Genomic DNA, 14530 nt, shown 5'->3' with positions numbered 1-14530 from the left:
TTGTACAGCTTTCTTCACAGAGGCAGCAGTAATATGACTGGGAGTGCCATTACAACCTCTCATGGCTACATTAAGAATTATTGGTGGGCAGACTTGGCATAATTATTATGTTTAAATCTCTGAATTTACCCTTAATAGATGAACATCTGAACCACTGAGTGGCCTATGTCACTCAAGTGCTAGGCCTGAGTAAGTATGCAGGACGTTATTAATAAGTTTGGAAGATGAAATTATCCAAATAATAATTTCCCTTTCTCAAAGTTCTTTCTCCTTCTCTCTTCCCACATATAGCATTTTTTTTCCCCTGTAGTACAGAAAATTAAAAGCTGCAGAAGAAAAAAGTAAAATGAGATACTTCACATTAAGAATATCCTATGCAAATTCCCAATAGTTATGCTGTATATGATTCTAATAAATAGCAATGCTGGGTAAGAGAAAACTACAGTTTTTTATTTGCTGCTTTTCTTCTTAGAGCTAGTGAGTTCCCTTAGTTTTCTAAATCCATCTTTGCTGCCATATACTTACAAAGGTGAATCACTCGAATGGCCTGAGCTTTCTTCTATTTATTGTTGCAAGGGGAACTACCTTGTTGGTATTCACCAATGTTGTAACATGTCTTTTGACATGCGTTTCTGAGGACCAGATGCAATACAGCTGTGCAGCATTCAGTGAAAACATGTATTGCAGCATCCTTGGAAATACACAGAAGAGCAGCACAGCTCTTAGCTTGAGATTGTTTTGGATTTCTTGTTTCTTCAGACAGATAAAAATTGTAAGTTTATATGTAATAATCTGAATAATATTCCCTAATTCTGCCCACAATTTAAACAGAAAGAATCCCAGTCTGTGAAATAAGTGTTGCTAAAATAACATCCATCTAATTTATCTTAAATACTCTTTTCCTTGTATAAGGGAAATTTTCCTTATGAAATCTTGCTATTATCAGTTATGTGACTAAAAAAAACCCAATCCAACTAGGGATAAAGTGAAAGCACGAGCCATTTCTGAATAGCCAGGTATCTGAAGGTTATTTGAATGACATCAGTCACCTGCTAGAATGTATCAATTGTACAATACAGCACAGACTCATGAAAGGCAATAAGCACCTTTCACTCTCAGAATATATTTGTTTCTTGACATAGCAGCTTCTGGCAGGAAAAAAAAAAAGATGATGTAGAGATATTGAAGAGGTATTGTTATGTCCAGAGTCACAGCTGACTATGGGAAACAAACCAATTTTTATTTCCTGGTGATTTTGATTATTGCTGAAATATCTGTGTGGAAAGGAGTGACATTTGAGGTTGGAGGCAGCAAAGCACGAAAACATGCAGAAAGCATGAAAATGAACCATAAAAGGGCCATATGTCACTTAAGTCCTGTGTGCACGTTTATATTTCTTTAATGATGGCAGTTCCTACTACCTGGATTGCTGTAACACCAGTTGATCTACCATTATAGAGCAGCACTTATTTGATTTACTTACTGAACCAAAGAGGAGGTGTTCCCTGTCTTAAAGGAGCTTTCAAGCTAACCAACAGGCTAAAGCGGACAGCTAGAGAATGTAAATGAAACAATACCTAAAGTCCCTTCAGCTGCCCTGAAAATTTTAGTTTAACAAAACCTGCAAGTCTATAGTTTATATTACGCATAACTTTACATCAGCGGTTCTCACTAAGTACCTTGTTACAGAGCTCTCCAAGATTAAAATGGCAGCCCTGTACTAAACTCTCTCAAGAGCAATGGGAAGTTGTCCTAGAACACAGGCAGTATCTTTTAGGGCCTCTGGACGTAACTTGAAAAAATGCGAAGCGAGTTTTAGGTTTTCAAAGCAGATATATAACAAATCTAAAATAACTAGCACTATAGAGCAAGAAAGCAGCCACAGACTCTACAAACTAGTTTTCAAGCTGTGCCCCCTGGCTATCCCTGCATAAAGCGCTTTGAGAGAATGCAATCTTACTTGTAAAGTATTGCTATACCGTTGCAGGGGGCTCTCCAGCTGTTTTAGGCTTCTTTTGTTGTGGAATACTACACAAACAGGGTAGTTGCATATACAATAATCAGACAACAAAGACATGAAAAAAGTGGCTGCATTACATGGAGAGAGCCCCAGCTTTTCAAAGAAACAGAAGGAAAACACTTCTCACAGCAAACTATTAGTGGCTTCAAGAGCCAGGTGCAAAGGATATTCCTTGACACCTGAAAAACAGACAAAGGCTCATTATCTGCTTTAGGTACTTGGCAGTACTTAACATGTAATCCCCAAGAACATGTTGTTCTGCTTTGGTAAGTGCTTCAGTATGCAGTTCCGTTCTACTTTAATATGGGACCCATACACATTTGGTCACCACATTTAAGGCCAAAGCATAGAGACAGTAGATACACCCAACACTTAGAAAAATTATTGTTAAAATGAAGCAAACAATACATTTGGGGTTTTTCTCCAGTTTTAATCTCTGAAAGGTATCTTGCTTTTTTTTGTTGAAACATTAAAAAAATAAAACATCCAACCACGAGGAATAAGCCCAGCATAATCGTTTTCAGTCAAAATTGTTAAGAAGTTTAGTAGTCATGAGTTGAAAGCAGTCCTACAATGGGAAATCTATTAGGCAACAGGAGATGTAAGCAATTCCAGTAGCTAAAATAACACAGACGTTATGGGCAGCATAAGGAATTGACTGAGGGAGTTTGATTTTACAGGAAAACAGTTTTCTCCCAGAAAATTCCTGCTCCATGACAGCAGGTAATGGAAGAAAAAAAAAAATTTAGTTCCAGTCCTTAAAACATATGTTTCCATACTCGGTGGAAATGGAAAGGTTTACCATCCATGTGGTACATAAAAGGGATAAAGACAAAAGGAATAATAAGTTGTTTATTGGGTAGTAAATCATTCAATGATGTGAGGGGTTTCCATGGAACCAGCTCCCATTTTCACAAATTAAGAGACCAGTCTGCTCTGCATCAAGTGACAGAATTACAGGAAATGGCTTTTCAAATAATGGTGCTTTCATGAAAGCTCATTTTGAGACATTTTAACTGGGACTCAGAGCTAAATTTAAAATGCTTTTCAAAAGAGTGGGTTTTTTTTCACTTTTTCCTGTACCATGCAAAACCATATATTGCAAAAATCATATTTTAGGGTAGTAAGATTAGCTTTTTAAAACTGTTTATTTAACAAGATTCAATTTTGCTTTCTCAGTAGTATTTCAAAGAAACACAACATTTGAAGCATGTGGCATTAAATCTCCTGAATAGTATTAGTGGTAAGAAAGTACAAATGATACAATGAATAAGAAAAATAATTAAAACCTGTCAATTAAAAGGATTTTTAAAATTTTTTAGGACACCATGGCCATTTATACAGCTAAGAATTCATGAAGAGTTTGACTTCACTGAGAATATGCTTTTCCTACTTAAGGACATCCATTTCCAGGAGTTAATAGCCAGTACAACCCAACAAGATTACAACCGCAGCGACAGGACATTATGGTGGCAAAAGAGGCAAGTTAAGTCACCAGGCTGAACCCGCAGCAGCTGGGGTTCTTTGCAGTGTAAGAGCACTTGCAGGCAAACAACTGCCCATCTGAGAAAACACGAGAGTGGGTGCTTGGGGCACTGTGCCTTACCGACAGGAGGCATCCATGTAGCGTGGCCTTCAGACCAGCAGCATGGATCTCACGGACTGCAGTGAGCAATCCACACACCACACTGTCACACAGAGCCAGCCTCCTCCGGTTACAGGCACTCCCTCATATCCTGCAGTTGATAACTGAGAGCTGTGAACCTCCACACACTGGGTCAGCTCATTCCTGTGGCTTTCTTTGCAAACAGCACTTCATTCTTATCTAGGCTAATTCTCAGACAAGCTCCATTCATCATTACCCCCACCTCTGAGAAAAGAAAATGAAAAGCAGGGCTCCAGAATCTGGGTTAGATGAAAATTAGATCTAAATCAAGATCAGCGCAAAACTCAGTGTCTCCTCTGGCAGCTATACACACAGCACAAACTGATCTCGTGGGATTCTGAAGTAAAGAATAAAATTTGTTAGATACTGTAGCAAAAGACCCTCTTTTTAAAGGAAAAATGTAATTTGCTTGTGAAATGCTGAGAGTCATGCAAGATTTCTATTGCAGAGGTGATGAAAATATTCACTGAAAACTTCAGGCCACCACTAAAAGAAGACACTATTATCCAAAGGTCAAGGTCAAAACAAGACTGTTTCACCAAATTTCTCAAAGGTCAAAAGAAAAGGAAAGATTTAATACATAAATATATACATTCATCAAATTGAAGAAATAGTTATTCCAGAAACAGATTTGACAGCGAAGATCAAGCACAATTTTCCCAGAAGTACAGTTTCTCAACTCAGCATTTTAATTTTAGCAGTTTGCAGCAGCAACGCTGTAATAGCTGGCATAAAATTAAGCACAACTTTAAGTGGTATAGTTATGAGTAAAATAAAGTAATCCAAATTACTAATACAAAATACATGACTGTGTGTAAGTAACAAAAAGAAAAAAACATACCAGATTTACTCTCTATGCAAAGTACTTTTCAATGTCAAAAGCTTATGCATGCAATAACTGCCTGGCTACCGGGTAGAATTCAATAATAATTACATTTTGGATGACTGGGATAGAGAGAAAAAATTTCACGAACACACAGATTGACAGTAGACTTTTATTAACATATCTTACAATGTCGATTACTGTATTCCTAGTTTTATACTCTTCTGATGTGTTATAAAGATTGATTTAGATCCTACAGTAATGTACTGTACTTAAATGATCATTCATACAGGATATCACACCAGAACATTTGAGTAATACACGCACACACCACTCTAGTTTGGACCTGTTATTTTTTAAGGTTAGCTTAATAAAGTAGGATTAAAAAAGTTATGGGGGAAATCAAAACTCTTGTTTAGCAGCATGCAAGGATATTCAAGTACAATTTTTCAACCAAGTGATTTTTTTTGTTGTTGTTTTTAAATTGACTGGTGACTAATTCACCAGTACTAAAATAAACACTATGAAATACCCAAATGTTAAAGTTAAGGCTAAGAGTTTTACTTCACATCCATATGCACAACCAGAGAACATTCCATTTTAAATAAAACACAGTAATCAAATTCTGGATACATTATCTCTTGTAAATAGAGCATTGGAGCTTCAAACTACAGATTACTCAAGTTCATGAGCCCCGTAATAATCTTATGCTGGAGATGTAAAGAATCTTTTTGCTCTTTAACCACACTTACAAAATGGCCTGATATTCATAATGAGCAATGCAAAAATACTACAGGCAGAACTTATAATACAGTATCAAAAAAGTAATATTTTGGAAAAGACATAGCCATTTAGTTGGTGAAACAGAGTAATTCTAATCTTACATGAAGTACTGTAATACTTTTGAAATATATATATATTTATATGTATGTATAAAAACCAGCATCCTTTATTGTGGGGGTTTTTTGAATTGCAGGTATCCAGAAAAACTCATTGTATTTACTTATTTTTCCTTCTGTCCATTCTCCTTGATTGCTATACAGTCATTTTATTTCCCCTATACACTTTTCACTAGATAATGACTTTCACTGGGGAACTGTTTCCATTGTAATTGTGGTTTTATCATAAGATGTTTTTATTTTACACATATAAATTTTATTTTACACACAAGCTATGAAAGTCAAAGCTACCAGGAACTGCTTGGTAGTACTGTATGGAACAGGCAACAAATGTCCAACACTTGTGAAAAACATTAGTAGCAATATATTACATACCAATATTTCAACTATGATCTTTCCTACCTACTTACACTGTGGGGTTTAGCCCAGTCATGCGTATTCTCATGAATTTTTTAGCCCTCTAAGCATAAACTGTTTTGGCATTCATCCAATGAGGCTGCACATGCATTGGTTGTTCATCTAGGCTATCTCTGTTGATTTTTTCTTCTCCTTTTTAGGAAACCAAGCAGAAAAAACAGTGATTACTCTAAACAAATACAATATAGAAGAACCTCCTGAAATGACAGGAAAGGTACAAAATTATGTTTGATTTGCAGAATAGCCTACACATTTCCAATCTAATCATTCTGAAACATACATCTGGTTTGAAATGACAGACAGGCTTATGGTTGTAATGCTTGTAACTGGGATCTGCTATGTTGGGCACCATACAAATTCTCTATATACAGCCATTTCTGTATGTGTTATCACTAACAGTTTATTCAATTGATATGGAAAAAAAAAATCTCCTTTCTGGAAAAGAAAAAAAAAAAAAAGGAAAGAATATGTGTTCTGGATTACATTAAGAGCAATAAGATACCCAATTTACAGCTAGTTCACTTATTTATGGAGGAAAAAAAAAAGAAATTCCTGAGAATGCATAAGTTTTCAGTAATGCCTGAAATATTTCAATAGACCTCTCATGATAAGTGAAATACTCTTTAAAGAGTCAACTTTCAGACCAATTGTTACCATGCAGTCTCACAATCATTTTACAAATCCTAATTACAAACGTGTATCAAGCAAAAACCTCAAACCAACACAAAAAAGGCAAAGAAATTTTATCAAACATATTTAGTAGATGTAGTAGACATATACACTGTTTCAGCAAAAATTGCTAAAAACTCAACTCCATGCAGAGAAAAAATAAAAACCTGACAGCTATCGCTGGAGCCTCTAAACAACTGTAAGTAAAATTTGTGCTTCTTAACAATAATGGGCTTTAAAAAACAAAAGAAAAATGGACTACTGAGTGCAATCAGATTGCTCACACCATTTTGAGGATTTAATTGCAAATTATTGTATCATCATTTAGTAGCAACAGCAGCTAATTTTGCAAAAATTTCACATGTTGACGAAGTTCCATTTCCCTTTTATACCCATACCCCGCTCCACCCCGAGCCAAAGAGCTAAACTCCCGTACAATTAAAGCTATTGTCAGTCAAGATGCATTCATTCATGGTAACAGCAATGATATGGTGTGTAGATGATGATGATGATTTACAAGCCATTATAATGTGGCCCCCATCTTTTATTGATATGATCAAAAGTATGAGACACCCACTGCTGCTCAAGCACTTTGTATCTTTCCTTGCATATGTAGAGAGGTTTACCACGCCTATAGAGGGGGGAGAAAAACAAATGGTTAATATGCCAAATAAATGAAAAACTGCTTCATTATATTATCAACACACGATACTCATACAACTTTTTTCCCAAGGGAAGCATGCATTTTTATTGGTGAAGGGCTTTTGGTTTTGCTTTTAATAAGGTAACTGCTGGGACTTCCCTTCCTCCCTCTTGGATAGCAGAATCCAGAAAACCTCTCTTGTTCTCTCAGACATGTGTAGCTTGGAATCTACAGTCCTTCCCTACACTGGAATCCAACTGCATCATTTGATTAAAGGCCAAACAACAACTTTGGGAGGGAAGTGTTTCACAATGCAACGCTCAGAATTGACCGTCATTGGGAATGGCAACATAGGAATCTGTCTGTTGGGTGCCTGGTGTGTATAACTCAATGACCACGATTACACCACCTTTGGGCCAAAAAAAAAAGAAAAAAGAAAAGAAAAAGAAGTCAGTCCAACTTACAGTAAATGGGGATTTTCCACTCAAGGAAAGTAGAGATCTATTATTATCTGTTATTGCATGTATTGCATAACATAAAGTTGATCTACACAGAGGAGCAACAATGAACCACATTGTAATGAAAACATTACCTAAGATCTCTGTCTTCTTCACCATGTGCATCTAGATAAACAGAACCCCAAAGGCAGAAGCGATGGCCTCGTATGATGATGATTACAGATGCATTGATCAAAAGAAATATTCCTGTCCCAGCTCCACAATTTTGAGAATGCTGTAATATTATGGGTGTAGAAAGGGAAGAGTGCAAAGATGCTGTTAGTGTCTGTCAACTTTATAACAAAAAGGATTTAAAAAGCAGTAATTAGTTTTGCGCGAAATAACATACAGACATTATTTACTACGAAACAGTTTGACAAAGGATAGCCTGCCTCAAAATTCTCCAAGCAAACTAGAACTCCATGTCTTGTGCTCCCATAAAAACACTTGCATACAAAAGTGGCTCCCTACTCAAAAAGGGAGGATATTCATTATCATGTAAAAGCAGAATTACCTAACAAAAATGAGCAAAAATATTCTCTGCAATATTTTGAATTTGTTGTTGTATAGCAAACTGTATAGCATGACCAAATATTTTTCATAGATGGCAAGAACAAGAGAAAGTATTCAGAACAACTTAATATTACTTCTTTTACAATAGTCTCTATTGCTAAACATTTGCTTTCTCTATCCATGCTCACGGATCTAGTCTATGGCTCTACAAATCTAGAAAAAAAAAATTTTTTAGTAATTCTTGCTTGCTTCAATATGTCATTCATCTCGATGAATGGCATGATCTGTATTAATCAATTCATTTTAGCAATTAAAAAACGTGCTCTTCCTATATAATTTTATTACAATTAGAGGCTATAATCTGATCAACTATAATAAAATGTAATTAATTATATAGATTTTTAAGGCTTTTTTTTATAACTTTCTGTTTTCATGAAGCTTGACACCTTAAATACAACTGTGAATTCTATTTTAAATTTTGCCCACCCCTCCTTCTCCCACCATATTAGCAGTATGAGAGAGAAAGGTGAGTTCAAACAATTTCAAAAAGGTCCGAGATTCCTCTGAAATTTCTTTGGGTTTGATTTTATGCCCCTCTTGTAAATATCTCCCCAACAAATTCCTCTCATAGTTTTGTAAAGCCCAGCTTTCTACTAACTGTTGTATAGTAGGAAACAGAACAGCTGTCAAAGCAAACATTTATCATAACACAGGAAAACAGTACTAGATGCTTTCCAACTCAGGTTTCTGAAAGAACTTATATATATGCTGACTAGAAAACTTTGCTGCTAAACTCAAGGCGAAGGCCTTAAAATGATGCTTATCTAGCTAGAGTCCGTAAATCACTTGTAAATGGTCAGGTGTATCAGAAAGTGCTCTATAAAAGGAAAAAAAAACACATACGTTGATATTCTTATGTATGCATAAAGCAAGGAAACAAAACAGAGGAAAATTAAAATAATATACGAACAATCAGAATGTAGACAAATTTCAATTGGTTATGAATCAAAACTATGTGTCAACATTAAACACAATGGCTTTGTAAGAGTTTTTCAAACAGATGAAATAGGCTATGGGCTATGGGCTTAAAAAGGAAGCTCTCAGGAATCCAGCGTAGGTCCATCTATCAGAAATAAGCACTAAACATTATTATTGAGAGCTGGACTAGATGACCTTTGAAGATCCCTTCCAACCCAAACTGTTCTATGATTATATAAACACATTTTGGAAAGAAAACCATCAAAACTGAGCAATGGAGTTAGACACTATCCATGAGTGTGAGAATCAATTACAGAATTTGAATTAACTCTCTCTTACCAGTACACATTCACAGTAACTCTGTTGTTTGCAGCAGAGTCCTTTCAAGCATACAAAAGTACCGCAAACTAGACAAACAGCAGGATCTTTAGGAACCTTTGTACAAACAGTACAAGTCTTTCTGTGATAATACTGAAAAATGGTATTATAATTCTCAGGCAACTGAAGGAGGCGTGGCAAGTCCCACTTAGGCTCCTGGATAAGCAAAGCCTACAAATAAGATAAGAACAATGTGTCAGTTCTGTACATTCATTTATGCCTTTATATTTTCTAAGATAAGAGAATACCAAAGAAAGGAAGCATGCAGTTTAAAAATCTCTCACTTCTGCATTTCACAAATTTAAAGTCAAAAGTCACCTTGCGCTAGTCACCGGCCTCTGGCTGAACACCCTCCCCAACTGTGGTCACATTTCATCTTTTGTACTGGGTGCAAAACGAGCGCTAGCCTGTTCCCAAGGATGTTTTCTATATGTGACACTTTTTAAGCACAAAAATCTTCACAGCTAAAACAAGAGGATTAAGAGTGATCTAAAGGGAAGACTCCCAATCACTACACTAAGTTATTTTGGCAACATCAACACACTCCTGCCAAACCCTGGCACTGACTACGAAAGCTGTCTCCTAGCTAAAATTTAGACTAAAACTTTCAAAACCAAATATCTATAAATGATATTTGAAGACATCTGCCTGATTTCCAAAACTGTGCTGCACACATACATTTTGAGGCCATTAGCAACTTACCAGTACTCACAAATTTTTGATAAGCCAGGCATTATCTGGCTAAATACCGGTTCCAAACCTAACTCTTCTCTTTTGCTCTTAAAAACACTGTCCAATTTTATGGGGGTTTTTTGTGCTTTTTTTTTGGTGTTTTGGGTTTTTTTTGTGGTTTTTTGTTTTTTGTATTTTTTTAAGAGAGTAACGTGTTTTCCTTCAACCTACTCATTTTTACTGGGTTTATAATTGACGGGCATAGCGGTCAGATGGGATCTTTCTTGTAAGCTGTAAAATTTTTTGAAAAGCGCACGACCTCAAAACCTACCTTGAGGAAGAAAAAAAAAAAAAAAGGAAGAAAAATGAAAATTGCATTTGTACCTGATTCCTTTTCAATCATGGAAAGAACGCTATCAGTTTCACTGCAATCTCGCTCAAATGCCTATCAGATTGGCAGCAACTGTATTTTGAGATTAATCTGAGTATTCGAATTTTCACTCACAATAGCCTAATTCTTGCCTGCAAACATGCAAAGGCAGATCATGTTGCAGAGTGAAGAATGCATGTGGCTTGCCTGTTTGACACCATAAACTTAGGAGAGGGGGACTTGAATTGTTGAGATGCAGCTTCTTCATAAAAACAATGCAATAATGTTGAAATATTTCCATTTCACAATTGATATTCCAATTGCACTGATTCAAATCTTGGTATTGTTTCTTTAACCTTCAGATTAAAAGATGTACCATCTTTTATCAGTCAACTATTAAACAGCTTTTTTTTTTTTTGATCTTTTTCAGTATTGCAACTGAAAATACTCAAAAATATCAATAATGTCTAACATGCAAGAAAAACTTCTGATAAGTATTTTCTTAAAAGGCAAAGCTTCTGTTACATGCCCTTGATAGGCTTCAGGTGCAGAAGATATGGGTACACTTAGTATCACCTAAGGATAGTGTTTCTATTTTCTGTCTCCAGCAATCATATGAAAAACAGACAGGTTTTCTTACTCCTGTTTTTAACCAATCCAACCCACATCCACTAACTAATATTTCTGATTACAATTTCTCTCTCATTCACAAGTCAGGTTCTCAGATCCTTATCCAAAACAATAGTGTATGTGCATAGTGAATCAAGCAATCAATAGCTGCTTCCACATCAGCACTACTTTGGAAGAAGTAATTTTGCTACATACCTTTACTTGATCTGGATGTCTATCTGCAAATGAGGCCAATTCTGAGCACCACTGTGATATCATGTCAAATGCTGGCACTGGCCAATCGAGACAAGAGGCACTGGTGAACTGATGAGCCGACTGAAAAGATGGTAATAGACCCAGGCAGCTCGCAAGAACTGTGAATTCTTCATCTTCCTTTTAGGTATGAAAGCAGAGAGGTTTAGATTAATAACTACACTCTGAATTTTTAAATAGTTTATTAAAAATGTGTCTATTCCAATAAAAAAAGTAAAGACATTCTAGTACAGTGATGCTAATAGTCATGTCCAGAGACACAGAAAAGCTTCCATTTTTTCCAGATTACCTCAAACTGGCTTCTCAAAATACAAGAAAACTGGTCAGAAAAAAAAAACAAAAACAAAAAACCAAAACCCCAAAACCCACACAGAACCACAAATCCAAAAAAACACAAACAAGAAAACCCAAAACTCTGCAATAATTTTCTTCCTGTTTAGTACCCCAAACTGGCTTGTAGCTGTTTTAGAGATGAGATGATTTTGAGGCAAGGAAACGAGGGAGCTGACCTGCATCAAACTCTACTTAAATCAGTCATGGAACTTAAACATAATTGTCTGCTGATGCAATGTCTCTGAGAATAAAGTCCAAGTATTAACAGGCATTAAGCAAAATCAGGACTGAATTCCAGTCTGTGTGGAAATTATGCCATCTCTGCAAACGCTGGACAAGTTTTAGAAGTATGTTGATATTTTATGAGACAGGCATCTACGATCTGATAAAATAAGCATGTATTTGCTGAATTTTAAGACTATAGCACCATTTTTCAGGGAAACTGCCTTGAAAACAGATTTATAGAAGACAAACAATGCTGCAGAGCAATGCTATAAAATATGATTTTTTAAAAAAAAAAATCTTAGGATAGGAAATACATACCATGAAAAAAGACATCTTAAAAAGTCTTATTTTTGATCTCTAGCTTTTAAATGGAAACATTTGAGTGTGCCCCTCTCAATCTGTACCTGGCAACTAGGTAAATCCCCTCCAAAAAGATGGTGTTGAAGAAGGCTTGTGATCCTGAGGAAAGGCAGGCAGAACTGCTGCAGATAGCACTCTACAGAATCAGGATTCACCTACGGGGGAAGGAAGCAATTACTAAATTCTGCCCCAGGTAACTTGTCTCCTATGTAAGAAACTCCAATATGAACCAAATGTTTTTTAAGCATGCTATATAAAACACTGCATCAAACATACATTCCAAAGGCCAGCATTTCGCTAATAATCTGAAAGAACTCTGTGGGTTTTCCTTCTGCCTTGACAAATGTTTTTTCTACTTAAATATTCATTTTTCCAAGTTTCTGAAAGGTTTTCATACGTAATATTAAAAACCACAATTATAAGAAGTATGTGTCAATAACTTTCTCAACACAGCACTGGCCATATATGATACTAGTTAAAGAAAGATTTGCACAGGCAAACTGTCCCAAAGGGATGTGTTTTGATCTAGAAGTAGAGTTGTACTGCAGTCTTTAGCAAGACCAGAGAAAAATCACTATAACAACGAGGCTGAAAAACTTAATAAGAAACAGAAAGGGGACATGCTGGATAAATTCTCAAGAGATTTGCCAATACCACTGTTAATTCTTCAGTCTCTCCTTCTTCATATATCTTCCCCTTAGACAGCTCACTAATCACATGACCCAGCAATACTTCCCAAGATTTTTCTCCACTGGATGTATTCTGCAAATAAGAAGGAAAGAAATTCAAAATGCACTGGTCATGAAAAGGAGAAAAAGTTCCTGTAAAAGTAACAGCAGATCAACAATGAATTTTGATGAATTGTGACCTACAAAGATACAGAGTTAAAAAAAAAACAAACACAAAACAATCTACAGAAAGGGAATGCATTTAGCTCACAGAGTGAAACGTGAATTGCTACTTCAACTACATATGTTCTAAACTGAGTGTTATATGAAAACACTTTTATAATGTTGCATTTCCCATGTTTTTTCTGTGAGTATAAAAATGCTTACTTTAAGATTAGGAAGAATCACTTTACGGATACGTCATGTTTTGACAGAATTTGAATTTAATACAACTAATTTAAAAAAAAAAAACCAGTAATTTTCTAAAATGTACCAACCAGAATGAGTTACAAAACACTTGCTATGTATTTTAAGTTGAAATGAGTCTATCAGAAAATGGAAAGTTGTGATTCAAATGAACAGTATCTACTACAGATGGGAAAAAATATTTAGTGGAAAGAATAAACAGCCACTCAGCTTTGTGCCATAGCATTTACATTTAAAGGCAACGATTATAGAAAGCCATCAGAAATAGAAAGCAGTATTCCCATAAATATTTTTCTTCTCCGTCATAATAAATTCTACCCAGGAAAAACATGATTGGATGTGAATTTTTAGCTCCGTTAGTATATCATCAACATAACATACACCGAGGGAGTGGAACGTTACTGGGATTCTTTAAAAAAATTTCAAAGCAACTTAAATATATAAAGACTTCAGTACATCACAACGTATATCATTCATCAGTTGGTTTCTTTAGTGCATTTTGACATCAATTATAATTGTTAATTTTAGATGGGGTCTTCACCTTTCAGCATCGGGAAGGCAGACTTGCTGTTTATGCTCGAAGTCTAAGAACCAGAAGGCAACACATATTTACATCGGCAGTTAGGAGAAACCTTTCGTCTACATAATTCCTGGAAATTTACTCCACAGGCATTTACAGTGTGCTCCTTATGACACTATAAGGCACCTTCCAAAGATAATAAGAGTGAAGTTGGGAATCAAAAGTAGAATATCCACCTCTCAGCCCTGCTGTGAAATTAAACTCTTAATGTTGTTCGATCATTTGGCATGAATATAGAGGAAAGCCTTCAGCTCGTGTTTAATGTTTGGAATACTAAACTGAAATAGATTCACTTGGCATTATCCACAGACAAAAGGTAAGTAAGGTGTGATCTGTGTAGTCATCCCGGGATCAAAATGTCACTATTATCAGCACATAAGAAAAAGCCAGCCTGAACCATACATTTTAAACCATGTGGGCCTCAAGAAACTTTGAAGAAAGAACCTGGATTCCTAAACTAAAAAACAGCTTCCCTTGTGACGTGCAAAGAGAAAGAATTCATCTGAGAATC

At 35.7% G+C, this 14530-nt stretch overlaps 1 protein-coding gene across 7 annotated transcripts in view; it reads right to left on the bottom strand.

Moving 5' to 3' along the window:
• Nucleotides 1–4667: 4667 nt before the first annotated feature.
• The window catches only part of UBR3 (ubiquitin protein ligase E3 component n-recognin 3), a 121401-nt gene continuing 111538 nt past the window's right edge, over nt 4668–14530 (bottom strand). For all 7 annotated transcript variants that reach the window (XM_075153141.1, XM_075153135.1, XM_075153136.1 and 4 more), the window contains 6 exons: nt 13000–13107; nt 12390–12500; nt 11371–11547; nt 9465–9674; nt 7730–7869; nt 4668–7125 (listed from right to left, as the gene is read on the bottom strand). In XM_075153141.1, the coding sequence (XP_075009242.1) occupies nt 7008–7125; nt 7730–7869; nt 9465–9674; nt 11371–11547; nt 12390–12500; nt 13000–13107 (864 nt within the window). In that variant the 3' untranslated portion in view covers nt 4668–7007. The remainder of the gene's footprint in view (nt 7126–7729; nt 7870–9464; nt 9675–11370; nt 11548–12389; nt 12501–12999; nt 13108–14530) is intronic.

This window comes from Calonectris borealis, chromosome 6 (genome assembly GCF_964195595.1).
Source record: "Calonectris borealis chromosome 6, bCalBor7.hap1.2, whole genome shotgun sequence".
NCBI lineage: Eukaryota > Metazoa > Chordata > Aves > Procellariiformes > Procellariidae > Calonectris > Calonectris borealis.
This window is presented reverse-complemented; position numbering and strand designations above follow the sequence as displayed.